General features: G+C 35.6%; 1 protein-coding gene across 10 annotated transcripts in view; it reads left to right on the top strand.

Moving 5' to 3' along the window:
* Stxbp5l (syntaxin binding protein 5L) overlaps nt 1-21,105 on the top strand; it is a 265,174-nt gene that overhangs the window by 156,865 nt on the left and 87,204 nt on the right. For 4 of the 10 annotated variants that reach the window (XM_045147811.1, XM_045147808.1, XM_045147806.1 and 1 more), the window contains exons 18-19: nt 667-792; nt 12,379-12,530. In XM_045147811.1, coding sequence (XP_045003746.1) covers nt 667-792; nt 12,379-12,530 — 278 coding nt within the window. Of the gene's footprint in view, nt 1-666; nt 793-12,378; nt 12,531-14,576; nt 14,709-21,105 lie in introns of all 10 variants that reach the window. The other 6 variants (XM_045147810.1, XM_045147807.1, XM_045147802.1 and 3 more) reach the window with 2 other exon arrangements.

Below are 21,105 nucleotides of genomic sequence, written 5' to 3'. Positions count from 1 at the left end.
ATTAAATAAAGGACTCCCTTATTTATTTTTGCAAATAAAAATTCAGAAACTCATTTAAATTTGGATTTCAGGTAAACAAGAATATCACTATACCTCTAATATTACAGTGGACATACCTTCAAATTCTATTTATTATTTACTTGAAATTTAAATAGGCAACTTTTATTTTTATTTGATAGCTAAGAAGGTAGTGGCAAAAAAAATAAGAAGTGGTTAGGTTCTGTATGTATTTTGAAGATAACATTAATAATATTTGATTGACTGGATGTGAAGAATAAAGACAAGATATTAATGAAGATGACTGTAAGGTTTTTCTGAATAGCTAGAAGTATAGAAAATTCTGTCAATTAGAATAGCAACTAAGGGTAGAGTAGGTTTAGAGCAAAACAAGATTTCTGGTGTTAAATATGTTAAAATTCAGTTGAGTGGTGACATAATAGCCTTTTCTCTGATTGTTATACTATGTTGTATATGAATGCAATAGTTATCATGTAGGTAAAAATAATTATATAGCAAAACTAATTAAAAGCACTGTCTTCAGAAGACAAAAAGAAAATGATAAAGACCAGTTAAAGTTACAAGTATGGTCCTATTTAAACACTTCAGATGGCAAAGCGTGCTTATTTAAATCGTATATGATAGAATCATTTTTACTCTTATTTCCAGTGTTAAAACAAAACCAGTGAGAATGCCTCCAGGATATCAAGCAGATCTTGTTATTCAGCTGGTGTGGGTAGATGGTGAACCTCCCCAGCAGATCACCAGTCTTGCTGTAAGCTCAGCATATGGAATGTAAGTAGTTAAGCTTTGTTTGGATATGTATTACCTAACTAATTTTTAAATAGTTTTACGTATTGTTATTAACTACTCAAATGAAGTCTTAAAAATTAGGAGAAGCCCTTAACTGGATTTTTAATATTTTGAACACAATATAAGAAAATAATGCAGCTTATACCCATTTATCCTTGTGTTTCACTTTTGATTCTTTCTTTTGACTTATCTTTTAGAGTTCACCAATTCTCCCTTAACTTTGTTTAATATGATAGAAGATCAACCCATGGAGTAACTCACAGTTAAACTTGAAAATCAAGGAAGTTTTAGATCTCTGAGAGGACTGTTTGCAGTCAGGTTCGCATTGTTGGTAGAAATCACCCAACCAAGAGCAGCTTGTGGGGGAAAAAAAGGTTTATTTCGGCTTACAGACTAGAGAGGAAGCTCCATGATGGCAGGGAAAATGACGGCATGAGCAGAGGGTAGACATCACCCCCGGCCAATGTAAGGTGGACAATAGCAACAGTAGAGTGTGCCAAACACTGGCAAGGGGAAACTGGCTATAACACTCATAAGCCCGCCCCCCAAAATAAACCGCTTCCAGAAGGCTTAATTCCCAAATATCCATCAGCGGGGAACCCAGCATTCAGAACACCTGAGTTTATAGGGGATCCCCGAGTCAAAGCACCACAAGGACTAAGTGAAAGCATCTACCTCGTTGGAGAACACATATTCCATGAAGAACCAATACTGAGGTGAGAATGACAATGTGGATTCTTGCCTTATAGAGCATCATTGTCTAAAAATAAACAAACCAAAGTCCCAGGTAAAGTCACTACCAAAGTACATTCCACCAGACTTAAAGAAATAAGTAATATAACTATTATTCAAAATCTTCCTGGGATTTCTGGAAGATGAAATCATGTGTGTCTATTTTATGAGATAATATAATTTGATGGCAGTACTTGAACCTGGAAAAAGTCATTATAAAAATTCAAAATTATAAGCCCATATCTTACATGAGCTTAGATGCCAAAATTCTGAACAAAGTATAAATAACTGTAGCAAGAAAAAAGGTAATATTATAACAAAGGTTCATTTACATGAGGAGTGGAGATTGTTTTAATATTTTAATGAATTAGTAAAATTAATCAAATTAAAAGACCAAAGAAGAAAAAATATGATCAATCAGTAATGTAAAAAACAAATGTAAATCATTCATGATTCTAAGAGACTTAACTGAGGTGGGAAGATCCACCTGGAATGTGGGTGTCACCATCTTATGGGCTATGGATCCAGACACCTTTAATCCCAGCATTTAGGAGGCACAGGTAGGATTGCTATGAGTTTGAGGCTAGCCTGAGACTACATAGTGAATTCCAGGTCAGCCTGGACTGGAGTGAGACCTTACCTCAAAAAAAAAAAATGAATTAAAAAGGAGAAATCAAATGGAGAGCCAGCATCCATCACTCTGTGCTTCTTGACTGCAGACATAGTATGACCTGCTGCCTTTACATTCATGCTATGTGGCTAGCGTTGTTCTCACAACCATGGCTTTCCAACAGTGGTGGACTTTTCCATTGTCTCAATAGTTACAGTTTTGTTTAAAAATTAAAAGAAAAAAATCTTCTCTGATACACTAGGCAGACTTCTCTGTGAATCCCTGTAACATAAAAAAAAAAAATGCATAGTTCCAACATATCATTGTGGAACAGAGTACACATATCCATTCCAAAATAATTGAATAAAGAAGATAGAAAGTATCAGACCATGATTAAATCATCAGATTTAATGCTTGTAGAGCAAGCATTAAATCCTGTAGCTCCATATTTGGCATCCAGAGCACATGGTAGCATGATGTAAACTCTCAAGGCCATGAACACACTGGCTGTCCTCATTATGTGTGTCTTTCCTAAGCCGACATTTCCCACTTACGGTATTTTCAACATTCTAGAGATTCAGTTGAATGTTTGGCTTCACTCATAGCTTCATGCATTTCCATGTCAGGGCCTTCTATGAGTTTTCCACTATGAGTACACATTGCCTTGGCTCACAGGCTTTCTTTTAAACCTCCATTACCCTATAATTCTTGCGTTCTGTTTGTATGAAAACCAGCCTTGTGTGGGTGATGCCAAGGTCTGTTGCCAGCATTATGTGTAGCTGAGACCTCCTCCCCCTTGGACCACGGCAGCTATACCCAGAGTCATGTTTGGCTACTTGGCCGTATGCAGTCAGGATACCTTGATGTTATTCTTCTCAAGAGAAATTAATTAAAATGAATTTATATTGTTACACACTATCCATGCAGTGGGTGGTATTTGACTGGTTCCTGGGGATCCTTTAATACAAACTATTGCATTTTTTTTTATAACAGCAGTAATCTTACTCCTCTTTTACTTACTTTTCATGTTACTGTGACAAAATCCCTAACAACTTGAGAAAGGATTTATTTTGATAATTTTATAAGTGACAGCTCATCATTGCAGAAGGCTTGGCAAAGCTGAGCTAGCTATTCACATGTAGTACCATAGAATTTCCTCATCTGCTTTCTCCTTGGCCCCATTCATTATGGTCAGGCTCCCAACCCAGGGGCAGGGAAGGTACTCTCTGTTCCAGGGTGGATATTTCCCCCCAGTTAACCCTTTCTGGAAGTGCTGTCACAGACATACTCACAGAAGTGCCATACCACTCTCCAGTTGATTGATTTAAACCTACTAAAGATTAGCCATCACAAGCTTCGTGTTATGGTTTGAATGCTAAATGGGTCCCACAGACTCATGTATTTGAACACTTGATCTCCAGCTAGTGGTACTGTTTTGGGAGGTTATGGAATCTTTGTTGCAGGGGTTGTAGCTGGTGCGTGCGCATAGGCCACCAATAGGGGTGGGCCTTGATGGTCATACCTGCTTCTGTTGTAGTCTAGCATTCTTTCTCCTGATCCAGAAAGATATGAGGAACTGCTATGACATACTTCTGCCACTGTGGACAGAATGTCCCCAGCTACCATGCCTTGTCTGGCATGATGGACTGCATCATCTAAAACCCTGGACCAAAGTAAATAAAATAAACTCCCTTAGATTGCTTCTGTCAGGCATATGGTCACACTTTTCTTAGACTTGCCTTTAAATGAAAACCTTTTCTGGAAAAACTATATCTTTTGGGCTTCTTGCTGGAAACAGACCAAAAGCAGCTACCAATAACGATGCAATATCCTGACCACTGTGCTGCCTTAAAATATCCTCTAGCAAATGAACTCATCTATCACCTTTAATCAGCCTACTACAGATTCTCAGTATATCAACAAAGTGTATTTATTTTCCAGAGTGCAACATGAATAGCCTTTTATCCAATTTCTAGTAAATCTTTGTGCTAATATGAAATCTCATGAGCCTGGGATTCATTGTACATATTCCTTTTAGACTTCTTTTCTTCCACCCATTAACCTCTGCTTACAGAATTCCAGGACTTGTATAGCCTTAATTTCTAAGTCTTTCCAAATTCCCTCATGGTATACTTAACTTCTCATTGCTGGGGCAAAGAAACTGACTAAAAGCAGCCAATGGGAAGAAATGGTTTATTTTGGCTTACAGTTTCAAGGGGAAGCTTCGTGATGACAAGAGAAAGCATGGCATGAGCAGAGGATACACATTTCTGCTATAGCAGGTAGGAAACAGCAGCAGGCGAGTGAGCCAAACTCTGGCAATGGGAAGCTGGCTATAACACCTCTAAGCCTACCTCAGCAACACACATCCCTCAGCAAGGCTGTATGTCCCAAATGGCCATAAGCTGGGAACAAGCATTCAGAACACCCGAGTTTATGGGGAACATCTGATTCACACCACCACAAACCATTTTCAAAACCTTTAGAACAACATTGTCAAGTTTTGTCACTGCAACAGCTCCACTGCTCTGGGGTCAATCTTCTGTGTTACTTTTCTTTGCTCTAACAAATACTTGAGAGAAACTAATTTTAAAGAGGGTTTATTTTGGATTATGGTTTCTGTGGTCTCAGCTCAAGTTCATCTAGAGCAATTATTTTGGGCCTACAGTGAGGCAGAATATGATGGCATTGATAATATGTACATCATGACAGCTAAGAAGCAGAGAAAGAAGAAATGAGTGAAGGGGAGGGAGAAGAGGAGAGGGATAGACAGAGGAAAGGGAACAGTAGAAGGGGAAGAGAGAGGTTCCCTCTAACTAAGCAAGCTAACTTTCTCTGTCTTCCACATTAATTCTACTCAGCACTCAGGTTTTGAGATAATAATACTTTAATAGTATTCAGTTTGGTATTTGGGGAGTTTAATAAAGTTATTCAGTTGTAGGAAATTTTTGTTAATAATTAATTTTATTACTTATTTGTATGTATAAGTTTTTTATGTTCTAGCATGTCTTAGGTAAGTCATTATGAGTCCAGAAATTTATTCAGTCTGAACTGGTCAGGGTTATCTAGAGAAAAAGGGCTGATAGATTAAAAAACACACACACACACATATATTCAGCTCACAAGATACAAGCTGGGAAGTCCAACCATAGCTTTCTACAGACCAAGAAATTGAAGAATCAAGCAGCTGCTTAGTCCTTGAAGCTGGATGTAAGCCAAGGAGTTCCAGGGCCCAGCAGTGGTTTGGCCCATAAGACTTTGAATTTATATGCCTTTTTTTTTTTATTGCTAATTACTCTAAACTTTTCATTGCTTTGGGACCAGTAGTAAGAATGGTATTCTTTTTTTTTTTTTTTCCGAGGTAGGGTTTCACTCCAGCCCAAGCTGACCTGGAATTCACTATTACTTTAAGGCTGGCCTCAAGCTCATGGAAATCCTCCTACCTCTGCCTCCCGAGTGCTGGGATTAAAGGTGTGTGCCACCATGCCCGGTTTAGACTGGCATTCTTATATTTTCTTGCTCCTAAAGGAAAGTGGTAGAGCACTTGCCTAGCATATATGAGTCCCGGGGTTCTATCCACATTACTGCAGTGGGGTGGAAGAGAAGGAAAGGAAGGGAAGAAATGAAGGAAAGAGATAAGAAAAAGAAGTTTCAGTTTTGGGCTTGTCTGTCATATGTGGATTTTATTATGTTAAGATACTTTCCTTATGTACCTGATATGAAAGGATTTTGAATTCTGTCAAATGCTTTCTCTGCGTTTACTAAAACTATAAGATGATTACTGTGCATCATTCTGTAAATGTAATGCATCAAATCTATTGATTTGCATATGTTGAACATCTTGCCTCCGAGGGATACATTCCACTTGGTTATGGTGTATAATTATTTCATGTATTCCTGATTCTGGCTTATAGAATATTTTGGTGAAAAAATTTTCATCTATGTTCTTCAGACCTGTCAGCCTAAACTTGTATTCTTGTCCAACCTTGTGAAATTAATTTGAAATATTGCTTCCTCTTTAGCTTTTGGGGAAGAGGTTAAGGTTTGATATTAATTTTTCTTTAAATGTTTGGCATAATTCACTAATAATACCATATTACCTGGATTACAGTTTCAGTCTTCTGTCTTATTTGTTTTGGTATGTACATATGTGTATGAGAGAGAGAGTGTGTGTGTGTGTGTATGTACATGAGGAGGACTTAGAACATTGGGTGTTCTACTCTTTCACCCTGTGTCCTTGAGACCAAGTCTCTGAACCTAGAGCTGCTAGTTTTAGTCAGACTGGCTGAACAGCAAGCCCCAGTGATTCTCCTGTTTCAATCCCCACAGTACTGCAGTTACAGACATGATTTGCCACAGGTTTTTTTTTTCTGTAATGACTGTGTCTTTATTTTTAAATTATCTGGAAATTATGGAATGTTAATAGCTTAGGACAGGGGTTGACCAACTATGGAGATTGAAAAAGTAAAAAAAAAAAAACCTCCCCAAGAAGAAGAGTCCAGGACCAGATGGCTTCTCAGCTGAATTCTATCAAACCTTCATGGAAGAACTCAAACCAATCTTCCTCAAACTGTGCCACACAATTGGAGAACAGGGAAAGCTACCCAACTCCTTTTATGAAGCTAGTATCACCCTAATTCCAAAACCAGGCAGAGATGCCACAAGAAAAGAAAACTACTGGCCTATTTCCCTGATGAACTCAGATGCAAAGATCCTGAACAAAATCCTCACAAACCGAATACAACAATATATCAAAAGCATTATCCACCTTGACCATGTGGGATTCATCCCAGAGACACAAGGATGGTTCAACATATGGAAATCTGTCAATGTAATACACCACATAAACAAGGTTAAACATAAAAACCACATGATCATTTTGATAGATGCAGAAAAGGCCTTTGACAAGATACAACCCATCACTTCATGATCAAAACATTGGAGAGAATTGGCATGGTTGGTTCATATCTTAACATAATAAAGGCAATATACAAAGTTCCGAAGGCACAAATAATTCTTTTTTTTTTTTTTTTAAAAGCAGCCAGGTGTAGTGGCACATGTCTTTTTTTTTTTTTTTCATTATTTTATTAATTTATTTGAGAGCGACAGACATAGGGAGAAAGACAGAGGGAGAGAGAGAGAATGGGCGCGCCAGGGCTTCCAGCCTCTGCAAACGAACTCCAGACGCGTGCGCCCCCTTGTGCATCTGGCTAACGTGGGACCTGGGGAACCGAGCCTCGAACCGGGGTCCTTAGGCTTCACAGGCAAGCGCTTAACCGCTAAGCCATCTCTCCAGCCCACAAATAATTCTTAATGGAGAGAGACTAGAGGAATTCCCATTAAGATCAGGAACAAGACAGGGTTGTCCACTCTCACCTCTGCTTTTTAATATAGTACTGGAAGTCCTAGCTCAAGCAGTAAGACAGGAGAAGGAAATAAAAGGATGCAATTTGGAAAGGAAGAAGTTAAGTTAGCTCTATTCACTGATGACATGATTGTATATGTAAGAGACCTGAGAGACTCCATCTCAAAACTCCTGAAGGTGATTAACTCCTATAGTAAAATAGCAGGATACAAAATCAATGCACAAAAATCAGTAGCCTTTCTATATGCAAATGACAAAGATACAGAGAAAGAAATAAGGGACATAGTCCCATTTTCAATAGCAACAAAAATAAAATAAAATACCTTGGAATAACGTTAACTAAGGAAGTGAAAGATCTATACAACAAAAACATAAAAACACTCAAAAAAATTGATGAGGACTTGAGAAAATGGAAAGACCTCCCATGCTCCTGGACAGGCAGAATTAACGTTGTGAAGATGGCAATCCTACCAAAGGCAATATACAGATTTAATGCAATTCCAATTAAAATCCCTACAGTGTTCTTCACAGAGATAGAAAAAATGATCTCAAATTTCATATGGAAAGGCAGAATGCCTCGCATATCCAAACTTATCCTCAGCAAAAGAAATACCTCTGGAGGCATCACCATACCTGATATATAGCTATATTACAAAGCTGTAGTAATAAAAACAGCCTGGTACTGGCATAAAAACAGGAGTATAGACCAATGGAATAGACTTGAGGACCCAAACTTTGGGTCAAGCAACTATAGATAGCTACATGATATTCGATAAAGGCCCTAGCAATTTAGGCTGGAAAAAAGACAGCATCTTCAACAAATGGTGCTGGACAAGCTGGATAACCATATGCAGGAAACTGAAACTTGATCCACACATTTCGCCATGCACTACACTCAAGTCCAAGTGTATCAAAGACCTCAATATAAGACCAGAAACTCGACTACTACTGAAAGAAAATTTAGGAAGTACTTTCCATGATACAGGAATGGAAAAAGACTCCCTGAACAAAACCCCAGTAGCTCACAATCTTAAACAGTCACTCAACCAATGGGATCACATGAAGCTGAAGAGTTTCTTTACAGACAAGCATACTATAAGCAAAGCCAATATATTACCCACAGAATGGGAGAAAATATTTGTGGGTTATCCAACTGACAGAGCCCTAATCTCTAGAATCTACAAAGAACTCAAAAATCTAAACAGTAAGAAGTCAAACACCCCACTCACAAAATGGGGCAAAGAGCTGAACAGGCAGTACACAGAGGAAGAAATACAAATGGCAGACACACACTTAAGAAAATGTTCATCATCCCTAATCATCAGGGAAATGCAAATTGAAACAACTATGAGATTCCATCTTATCCCAATAAGGATAGCAAACATCAAAAAATCAAATGAGAATAAATGCTGGCAAGGATGTGGAGAAATAGGAACACTCATCCACTGTAGGTGGGAATGTAAGATGGTACAACCACTTTGGAAAGCAATATGGAGACTCCTGAAAAAGCTGACTATAGAGATACCAACAGACCCAGTTTTTCCCTTACTGGGCATCTACCCTAAAACCTTCAAACCACAGGCCAGAGAGATTTGCTCAACCAAGGACCAAATCTGGCCTGCCATTTGTTTTTATACGACCCAGAAGCTATGCTTACAAACTTTCTTATGGATATTTTTACACATTTACATAATTTATTTTGATCATAATCCCCTACCATTATTTCTTTTTGCCTCTACCCCTTCCAGTCAACTGCATCTTCTTCTCAAACTCATCCCTCTTCTATTTTGATGTCTTTTTTTTTCCCTTCTTCCAATACACATGATGAAATGTTGATGAGCCCAATATGTATAGGTCTCATGCAGAAAATGGTAGGCTTTATGAGGCTCTTACATTCTTTTCAGCCCCTCTTCCACAGTATTTCCTGAGCCTGAGAAGACATGTAATAGAGATATCTCCTTTAGTACTTAGCACACAGCAATCACTTATTCTCCACATTTTGACCAGTTTTAAGTCATCCCAGTATTCACTGCTATCTGCACAAAGAAACTTCTCTAAAGTGGCACTAATCTAGAAGGATAAACATTTAGGGAGCAATTTGATGGACACAATACACCATTTAGCCAAACAGCATTAGTAGCTTCCTCCTAGAATCTATGACTTTACAAGCCATAGGCTTTTAAGTAGGTTTTCAGTGCCAGGAATGAATTCCCTTCTATAAAGCAGGCCTCAAATCCATTCAGAAAGCAATTGTTTTGCCCACTAACAGTTATGGCATGGGGACACACATAATTGGATAGCTGGCTGGCTGGTTTTAGAGTTTGTAGGGTAAGACTGTTTCCAGCATTGTGACAGTTAACTAGAAGGAGAAGACTGCTCAGTGTCCTGCAGCTGAAGCATGTCACATTCAGCTTTTTACCTGGGTGCTGGGGCTCAAATTCAGGTTGTCATGCTTGTACAGCAAGTGCTCTTACCCACTGAGCCATTTTCCTCACCTCTCTTCATTTTTTTTCTGTCTAGATTTTCTGTTTCTTTGCAATCTAGCTTAGTAAGGTCAATATTTATATAATTTATCCATTTCTGAGCTTTCCCAATCATCGATATATAATTTCTCATATAGTCACTATGTACTTTGCATTTCTGTAAAAATAGTTTTTGTATTTCCTTCATTTATAATTTTAATTTTTTGCATCATCTTGCTTTCATGGTTAGACTAAGTTCGCTATTTTATTTATCTCTTAAAAACAGAAACAATCATTAATTTCATTGACCATTTCTGCTTTTCTTTTTAATTTATTTATGGTCTGAATTTCATTATTTTCTAATTTCTGATAGACTGTGCTTAGTTTGTGTTTTCTCTTCTAGTACAAAGTTGTTTATTTCATAGCATTCCATGGCACTGATTATTGACAGTTATCATTATAAATATATCCCATAATTGCCTTTTTGCATGCCATAAATTTTTGTAAGTTGCATTTTATTGTTTTAAAGTTTTACCTTGATCCATTGGTTGTTTAGCAGTAAATTGGTTTTTATATATTTTTGAATTTTTAAATTTTCTACTTGTTATTGATTTATTTATTTATTTATTTTTTTATTTTTTTATTTTTTTTTTTTTTTTTGAGGTGGGGTCTCATTCTAGCTCAGGCTGACCTGGAGCACTATGGAGTCTCAGGGTAGCCTTGAACTCATGGAGATCCTCCTACCTCTGCCTCCCAAATGCTGGGATTAAAGGCATGTGCCACCAAACCTGGCCTTGATTTCTTATTTTAAATCATTATGATAAGCAAAGATACTTAGTATGATTTATCTTCTCAAATTTGTAAATACTTGTTTTGTTATTTAACCTGGAGACTATTCCATCTTACAGAAAAAGAAAAATATTCCTATGTTCTATGATGGAAGGCTATGTGTATGTCTGTTAACTTTATCTGGTCTATAGTTCAGGTCCAGTGTTTGCTTGTTGATTATTTTGTCTGGGTGATCTTCCCATTATTAAAAGTATAGGTGTTGAAGTCCTCTGCTATTATTATATTGTTGTCCATTCCTTAATTTTTGATTTCTGTATTTACTATGTTGTCTTTTTTTCTACTATGGCTCTGTGGTATCATTTTAAATCAGGGATTGTGGTACCTCCAACACTGTTCTTTAGCTCTCCATGGTTGATGTCAACACTTTAGGAAGCAAGTTACTTCATTCATTTCTTTCATAGTAGATTTAGCATGGGGGGTGAGTAATTATAAGAGTGCTGAAAGGGAGAGCACAACATCAGACAGAGAGGAATCAGTCCAGAGCTTCTGACTTTTATAGAGACCTTTTTTGTTTGTTTGTTTTTAAGGCCTGTCAAATTGGAATATGTAGAACCCTGTTTGAACCTGTAAAACATTTAAGTGGCCAAAAGTTTTGTTTTGTTGTTTTACTTATATAAATGGCAGTATGGCAAAGTAGAAAGATTGAAAATATACAAATAGTTTGTAAACAAGATTCAATCTAAGCAATAAAATACTGTGGGTTTTATATATATAACCTTTATGTATCTAGTTAGGAAGAAAAAAAATCCATAGGCTATGAATGCTCAGCTAGAATGTTAAAAATGGGAAGAAGTAAGAATTAATATGTACCTAATGGTTCAAGTAACAAAAATGCCTGCCTAGTCAAGCAGTTAATAAAGTATTCAAGTGGTGTTTTTTTTTTTAATAAGTGGACAAAGTAAAAAACAAAAGAATGGAAAACTAATTTCTTATGAATGATACGGTATCTCCTTATATCTGCTATGGTGTCAGACCTTAGATATATGTGGGACATGGTGGTGTGTGCCTGGAATCCCAGCATTTGGGATATAGAAGCAGGAGGATTTCAAAATCAAGGTCAGCTTAGGATAAGTAGTGTGTTCCACACTAGCCTAAGTGAACCCTGTTTCAAAAAAAGCAAAGAAATATTTAATTTGAACATAATATTCATAGTCTTACTTGCAAAAGACATCTGATTACACACCCAAGTATTTGTATCTATTAAATGTGACAGTTCTTGACTTATGCCCACCTTGGATTTGGTATTACTCTTTTTTAAAAACACAAGATTAAGTTAGAAAACATTAGTAATTATAGCTTACATAATAAAACTGCTAATGAAGTAGAATTGCAGGTTATCCCTGTGTTTTGCAATAAGCAGTCATGTTTCTCATACTAAATCAGTCTGTCCTGTGTAATGTAAGTCTTCTTTCCTGACTTTGAAACACCAATCACAACCTGACCTCCCAAATCTTAGGTAACACTTTCCAGTAATCTTATATTTAACTTAAAAAATAGAAATAGTCATGCTTGTAACACATCTTAATTCCATATTTTTTTGTTCACCTCAGAGTAGCATTTGGAAACTGCAGTGGGCTGGTTGTGGTGGATTTTATACAGAAGACAGTGCTGTTAAGCTTGGGGACCATAGACCTATATAGATCAAGTGACTTGTACCAGCGACAACCACGATCTCCTCGAAAGAACAGGCAATTCATTGCAGGTAGGAAATAAAACAAGATGAGTTATGAGCTTGATTTGTTCATGTATTCTTTCAAATTTGTTTTTCTTTTATGATGCTATTAAAATACATGGCAATATAGTCTAAACAATACCATAGATGTAAAATGAATTTGGTAGAAAAATGTGTCATCAATAAGCCAGGTGTGGTGGCACATGCCTTTAATCCTAGCACTTAGGAGGCAGAGGTAGGAGAATCATTGTGAATTTGAGGCTCTCCTAAGACTACATAGTAAATTCCAGGTCTGCCTGGGCCAGAGGGAGACCCTACCTCTGGGGGGAGGGGGGGAAGAAGTCTTATCAAGGCGTGGGAGGCATGTACATTTCAATTTGCTGTTAACTGAGGAAGTATATTAAGTTTCATATGTTAAATTCATAAGAAATAATAAAACAAGAAGCTATTAAATGTGAAAATGTTATGAAAAACAGAATTCTGTGGTTGAAAAAGTGCTTACAAACATTTGAATTAAGCAGGTAAACCTTCCTATAATATATCTATAGCCCATTTAAAAGATAACTTAAATTCATTCACCAATTCTAATTTTTTAAATAATTCTGTATTGTAGCTGTCATCTTTTCTTGATGGTAATGATTTTATTTGAAATATTTTCATAAACATAATACTGGTCATTGACATTTTAAATTCTTCAAAAATGTTTTTCTTAGTAAGCCAAGTAAATTTATTTAACCATGAAAGAAAAGAAATTTAAAGTTAATTAGGATATTCTACCAAAGTTTGATAAGCTATATTATCAAATACTTTATTGGAGTTTCAATATATATCTAAGTAGTCAGCTTTATACACATTCCAAAAATTAGTTTTGCTTTGTTTTGGTTTTGGTCTACTGGTATAGTTGGTTGAGAAAAACTAGCCAAAACTTTTGCTTCTGTGTGTTATTTTAGATCACTCTTTTATATTTCCTACTGTTTTTAAACAAGCACTTAAGTATTGAAGCTTTTACTAAGTATACCCATAAAAAGAATATCTTATAATAAAACATTAAACACTTACATGATAATAGTTATTGCTTTCCAGAGAGAAGCTGCATCAAACTTAACTATGGAATGTGATAATAAATGAATTTCTTTTTTGGGTAATAAAGTTTGACATATATAAATTGTTCTTTTTTGTTAACTTTTCATGTGTAAAACTCAGTACTTTTGAAATTGCTACTTAAGGCACTTTTGAGAGGCAAAGTACTTCTCTTTCAAAACCCCTCAGATTTTTGTTAGGCATCTCAACTTATAGTAATATTTTAGTCATCCAGGATATTGTAAATTCTGTATATCCTGCCTCTACCACTGCTAGCTTTGAAATATCAGAATAAGAAAAATTGTACACACATTTGCCTCATGGTTAGGAAAGAGAAGGTTGATCCCTGAGGTCTCAGAGCTTCTAGGCTACGAAGATGTTAGGAGGCAGCTAGTAAGGCACTGTTGGCAATGCTGAAAGCGCCTGTTCAGAAACACTGTAGATCATCTCACAGCATCTAAGTTACTTGCTGGATATATGTACACTGTGGGGTAAAAAAAAATTGAATATTTTGACAAAGGGAAACTAATTTAATTCAAACTTGTTGAGCATCAACAATAATGATTACAACTTAGAATTGTGATGACTTTAGGGAAAAACTGATAAAAGTTGTAAACTAGATTTCTATTTTAATGAATATAATGACTATAATATGTACAAATGGTATATTACAAAAAACAAATCATGAAAGACTAAAATCCCTAAGCTTTCTCATTTCTGAAGGATTAAATATAATAATTTTGGTATTAATAAGATAATTTTAAGTAGTATTACAAAGTAAGTATACTATGTAAAAGCAAACAATAAAATATGCCATCAGTTTTATAAGATATTTGATTAAATAAAATTGCTACAGCATTCTCATCATTCATCTATCAACTTTCTAATTAATTTATTTTTAATATCTCCTTTCTAATTTAATTACCTAAACTTGCTGCAATTTCTTCATCTTGGCTGTTCTAGATTCTGGTATGATATCACTTTCTTTCACTTTAGACTATTTTTCTCTCTTTCCTTTGCCTGCTGCTGATGCTGGTGTTCTGGCATGTTCCAAAGACAACTTTTGCATGCGTGGCCTGTCTAACTTTTATCCTGATTTAACGAAACGGATCCGTACTTCCTATCAGAGTAAGTTCTATAAAGGTTAGGCAAATAGCTTTTTAAGCCATGACACTTGAGTGAAAACCATTCATCAGTACTCAGTAATGTGTTTTTGCAAAACACATTCAATATGCATGCAATTTTTGTTATGTTATGGAAATGCAATATAATATTTTATCATTTTTATTTGAATATTTTAATTTTAAAACTTTTCTTTAAATATTTCAAATCATTATTGTCATGTACCCATTCATGCATACTCTTTGTATCAGTGTTTATTTAAAATCATGTAGACTATGTCCCATTAATTCAATAGTCACTGTATTTTGTTTTTAAAAAGGAAGAACTATGGTGCCCTTAGAAATAATAAAACTGGCATACTATGACAATATTTTGGCCATTTATAATTTTGTCTTAACTAGCATCACACTGGTTGCTTACTTTTTGGAAGTGACTAAATAATCCTAATTTCTGATGCCTTTTATTAAAATAGAATACTTAGCATACATTCCTATAGTGATTTTAGGTACCAAATTCTGTGAAATAGAGGCATTAAAGTCACAAATAAAGGTGAATAGTGGTAACATTTCCTACAATAGGAAATGCAGATCTAAATAATAAGTAATTATAAACACTGGTTCAGAAAGTGTAAGGGGTATGACTGGAGGTACAGATGATAGTGGTGCTGTTATACGTTAAATATTTATTGACATGAAAATGTTTGTATTAATTTATTTTGTAAAAGTCAGGTTGCTTTCCAATGTATATAACAAATAGATAGATAGATTATATATATAATGCATATATACATAATACAGTACATATGTGTGTCTGTGTGTATATATATGTATATGGTTGGAGAAGAGGCTTAGTGGTTAAGTTGCTTGCCTGTGAAGCCTAAGAACTTATGTTCAACTCTCCAGGTTCCACATAAGCCAGACACACAGTGACAAGAGCACACAATGTTGCATATGCACCCAAAGGGGGTGCACACATCTGGAGTTTGATAGCTGGAGGCCCTGGTGAGCCAATTCTCATATTCTCTCTTGCACGTGCACATGCAGACAAAGGCCAGTCTGTTGGGCTTGCCTCAAAAATAAAAGATATTTGTAAAATTATATATACAAATTATATGTATTTTATTTAAGTTGTACATATTTATAAACTTATCCATATAAAATTATACATCTGAGAATATAGATATTTACACATTTTACACATATATATTGCTTGTGACTTAAATTTCTTCAGACCTGCTATTACTAATGGAAACAATCAGTTATAAATCCTAAAATTTTATGTACATAGAAAGAAGTCAGTTCCTAGGAAATCCTTACAATTTTTCTGGGAGTACCCAAAGTGTGGCTTGGTTTTGTTTATGTTCTCTAGTTTTCGGCTCCAACAGTGTGCTCCTTTTAGGGTTCTTCCCACTGTCTCCTAGTGTCTTGCATGAGGACATTAGCTGTCTTGGATTCTGCTGATTGGCAAGCAGACATTTATTAGATATGATATTTCTCAACATTTAAAAATCATTTGTAATTTCAGTGTCATTAATAAAGTTTTACTAGAAAGCAGCCATCCTCATTCAGTCACATATTTTTAATGGCTGCTCTCACATTACAGTGATAGAACTGAGTAGTTGCAAAAACCATCATATGGTCCACAAGACCTAAAATAGTTACTGCCTTGCTGTTTACATTTTTAAAAATTGTCTATAATCACAAAGTGGTTTGCAACCAAAACCTTTTCTACTAATAGTCTGTAGAACATCTGAATCCTATTTAGCCTCTTTAAGTATTCTAGAACACAAGATTAAAATTTTTTTTAATATTTTTTGTTCATTATTTATTTATTTGAGAGTGACAGACACAGAGAGAAAGACAGATAGAGGGAGAGAGAGAGAATGGGCACGCCAGGGCTTCCAGCCACTGCAAACAAACTCCAGTCGCGTACGCCCCCTTGTGCATCTGGCTAACGTGGGACCTGGGGAACCGAGCCTTGAACCGGGGTCCTTAGGCTTCACAAGCAAGCGCTTAACCGCTAAGCCATCTCTCCAGCCCACAAGATTAAGTTTTTGCCAAGTTTTAGCTTTATTGCCTTTTTTGTATTTACTATTTTGTATAATAAACATTTAATGGTTTTATGGCAAGCTAAAAATTGTAGACTTGGGGGTAAGGAGCAAAAGCAGGTTTTGAACTCATTAGCATTCTGCACTATCATTCACGACAAAGGTTTAAGAAATTTGAAAATTGCTGATATTCTTATTTTCCTTTCGTTCAGAGTCCTCTAAAACGCAACTCCTGTTTATATCTTCAATGGATTTTCTGCTACTCTCCTATAAAAAGTCTTCCCTTAAACCAAGGGAATTTTCCTACTTTTATATTTGCTTATGCCATCCTCTCTATAAATGTCCTGTTCAAATTTCACATGCTATAACAAGCCTTTTGTACTGCCATAAGTGTTTTGTGCCAGTTTTTTTTTTTTTTTTATCTAAGTGCCTACATTGCAGAGGCTTGTACAAAATAGTAGCTGTGCTGTTTAACTTCATGTGTATGGCTATATACTTTTATGCTTATGCTGTATATGAAAAGAATCTGAAAACTGTATCAGACTTTTTAAATTCAAATTCGATAATTTAAAACACTTTTCAGGCTCTACTCTGTTCTTGCCTTCTCAAGGGCAAGAGCTCTCTGTACTCTCTTCTCTCTCTTAATCTAATAACATCTCTCTGAACCTTAAAAAATATCCTCTATATCCAGTACAAGTTATTAAGTAAATAAATAAATTATGATGGTAGTAAGACAGAACAGAAGGCTATTTTCTCTTTCATGAACAGCCATGGAACTTCCCATATTTGCCAAGTAAGAAAACCAAATGCTGACAGTATTGAATTGATTGGAATTGTGCAGTTTAGGTCTATACTGGGACTTCAATTGGCCAAAGAGAAATAAAATTAAGGACTTAGGAAGACTTAAAGAAATACTCCATGTCTCTATCAGTGGTCTTCCACTGAGGGTCATAAAAACCATGAAACTTTAAATCACAAAAGTCCTTTTGATAATAAACAGTATGTATTATGAAAAAATATTAATTATTTAATTACTCAAAGGTTTGTTAAAAATGAACTTTATGAAAAATTGGGTTGAAGTTGGGAGTGGTGGTGCATGCCTTTAATACCAGCACTCAGGAAACTGTGGTAGGAGGATTGTCATGAGTTTTAGGCTACCCTGAGGCTACCTTACATAGTGAATTCTAAAACAAGAAAATAATTTCTGGTTAATGTGATCCAACTAGATATAGTCATATATATATATATATAGATAGATAGATATATATATATGCACACATATACCTACATATATATACATATATATATATATACATACACACACACACACATACATACATACATACATACATACATACATACATATACTTATACACACACACACACACATACATACATATACATATACACACACATTCACATACACATGCACATATATGTATATTCTGGATATATAGATTTAGTTTCCCATTACTTTAATAGAGACTTGCAGCTTTCTCATTAATTACTTCCTAACTTTCAGAAAAAGGATACCTATGTTGTCCCTGTTCGGAAAGAGAGAACCTATTTCCAATGAGGGTCCATGCTATTCTGATTGTACTAGCAGTTTGATTCAGTGATCATTACTTAATGGACAATAAAACTCTTTGAGGTATATGGATGTTTATTAGTAGATTCCTCTAATATGGGAAAGTTGCCTTTGGAAGACCTGAAATTAGTCTCTTACAATCATAAAACGTAAGGGGAAAACAAACTTGCATCTATATGACACTGCAAAGGTGCCATATGCTTTTCTGCTATATGATCCTATGGCCCTTAAATGCACCAAATCTCTTCTGTAATCAAAACCCCCAGGTTTTGCCCATTATCAATGAAATATTTAAATGACACAAATAAAAATTTGAAATTGCTTTTCTTATACTGATGTAGTGACAAGAATCTTTCCAGCTGCTAAGCCTTTGCTAGAGATATCTTCTTGGGCATCCTAATCTCCATCCAGACTCATTTCCTTTATAAATTAGAAAAAATGAAGAAATTAGGCAAAGTGTTCTTTGAAGTTTTCTTATATACTTCAAAAACTATTTTTACATTTTGTTTTGTTCTGTTATATCAGTTTTGCCCTTTAAATTATGTCACATTCTATTTTGAACTTGATAATTTCCATTTTGGGGGTAATTGTATGAATTTTAATTTTTTTCTTGAGTTGTTTTCTGAGAAACCTGTTAAGCTCCAAGAAGCTACCTCTCATAAACCTTGAAATTCTCACCTACAAATTCTTTGCATCGTAATATAATTTGTATAGCTGCAAGGAAGTATCCAGATTTTATAGATTATTTTTGTAGAAACAAATGCTTTGAGAACAAACATACATTCAGGAAATATAAATCAAGTTCTGCTTTTTTACCTTATATAACTACTTGCTATATTTATAATCTTAAAGAAGACATTTAATCATTGAGCTTTTCCTCTCACATAAAATAAGGTAAAAATAATTCCCACCAGCTGGGTGTGGTAGTGCACGCCTTTAATCCCAGCACTCAGGAGGCAGAAGTAGGAGGATTGCCATGAGTTCAAGGCCACCCTGAGATTACATAGTGTGTTCCAGGTCAGCCTGGGCTAGAGTGAAACCCTACCTTGGGAAGAATAAAATAAAATAAAAATAATTCCCACTCCTTAGGCAGATGCAGAGCTATTGTAGTCAGCTTAGCCTTGCTGAGACAACATCCAACCAGAGCAGCTTATGGAAGGAAAGAGTTTATTTCAGGCTTTCAATTTTCAGAGGAATACAGCCAATGGCAGAAGCTGGCTTATTTCCATAGATCCAAGCAGTACCATAAAACTGCCAGCACTAACCATGAACAGCCAGAGCTCCAAAGTGCTCTCCATATGCCTTAGGGCTGGACTCAAGATGAGTCCCCAGTGACATGCCCCCTGTACCATATATCTGCCTGCTAGGGGCATAAGTTGAAAGCTCAGTTTTAAACTTTTTATTTTATTTATTTGACAGACTAAGAGAGAGAGAGAATGGGTGTGCCAGAGCCTCCACCCACTGCAAATGAACTGTAGATGTGAGCACCCCTTGTACATCTGGCTAACATGGGTCCTGGGGAATTGAACCAGGGCCCTTTGGCTTTGCAGGCAAACGCCTCAATTGCTAAGCCATCCTTCTATCCCGCAAGCTCAATTTTAATAAAACACATGTCTTTGGTGCCATACCTTCAAACTAGCACATTCAAACTACCACAAGAACTTTCCCGAGGTAATGTTTGAAAAAACGTCTATAACTATAGACATTTTTATTATTATAATGTGTAATGCCACCAAGAAAAAGGTTAAAGAACATCCAACACCATCACCAGTTTGTGGGAAATAGAGGCCTAAATTCAGTCTGCTGCTTCAGCACCTAGTGTTCTACTTCTGATAATGACAGAGACTTTGCTAGTTAAAAACTACTGTGTACTATTTTACTCAAAGGTAGCTTAAAAAGTAAGGTGTCAGAAAAATGTGCTTGTGTTTTAGTTTCTAGTTATGCACCAGTGGGGGACTTTAGATTCCTGGGCCTTTCTATTGGTGTCTTCTTGCATTCACTGCATGATTTGCTTTTTATCTTATGCAGCAACAGCAGATCCTCAAAGCACAAATCAGAAAAATAAAGGAGCAATTAAAGAAAGGGGGAGAATAAGTATAAGAAAACTATCATGAAGAAGCAAATAAATAAACATTTGAGAATGAGTAGAGAAAAAACACAATGAAATAAAAGTAAAATAATGAAAGAAGAAATCATTCAAGGCAAAAAAAAAAAAGGTCAGCAAACATTGTTATAGACAACAAATGGGAAAATATTTATTCATTGAAAGAATTTTTTGGACAATTACTGTGTTGAACATTTCTTTTAAGGATTTAGTACACAGTGATTAGTGAAACAATCATGGTCTTTTGCTTCTAAATTGTCCTTTAAAAAAAAAATTGTCAGAAAAAAGCCTAATCAAGGAAGAAACATTCAAGTGAAACTGCCAGAAGTCACAGCTTTGTTATTCCTACTTATAAAACATCAGAGACACCAGATTTAAACTCCCTTTCAAAATAACCATTCCTAAGCAAATAGCTAACAAAATTAGGAAACAATGGTTTTTAAGACATGACTTCAAGTAATCTTTCAAAATGATCTCTGACAAGACACTAAGAAAAGAAGTAAACCGTGTAATCATTTCCTTGAGCTAGCAGTTTTTAGACTATAGCAGTCCAAAGGGAAGTTCAGGTGGAAACCAATTAGCTCCTTCCTCTGAGGGCACTGCAGATAGAAACCAGAGAAGTACAAGCTACAGTTATGTAGACTCTTTACAGTCCAGAGTTTCC

This window comes from Jaculus jaculus, chromosome 4, assembly GCF_020740685.1.
Source record: "Jaculus jaculus isolate mJacJac1 chromosome 4, mJacJac1.mat.Y.cur, whole genome shotgun sequence".
In the NCBI taxonomy this organism is placed as follows: domain Eukaryota; kingdom Metazoa; phylum Chordata; class Mammalia; order Rodentia; family Dipodidae; genus Jaculus; species Jaculus jaculus.
This window is presented reverse-complemented; position numbering and strand designations above follow the sequence as displayed.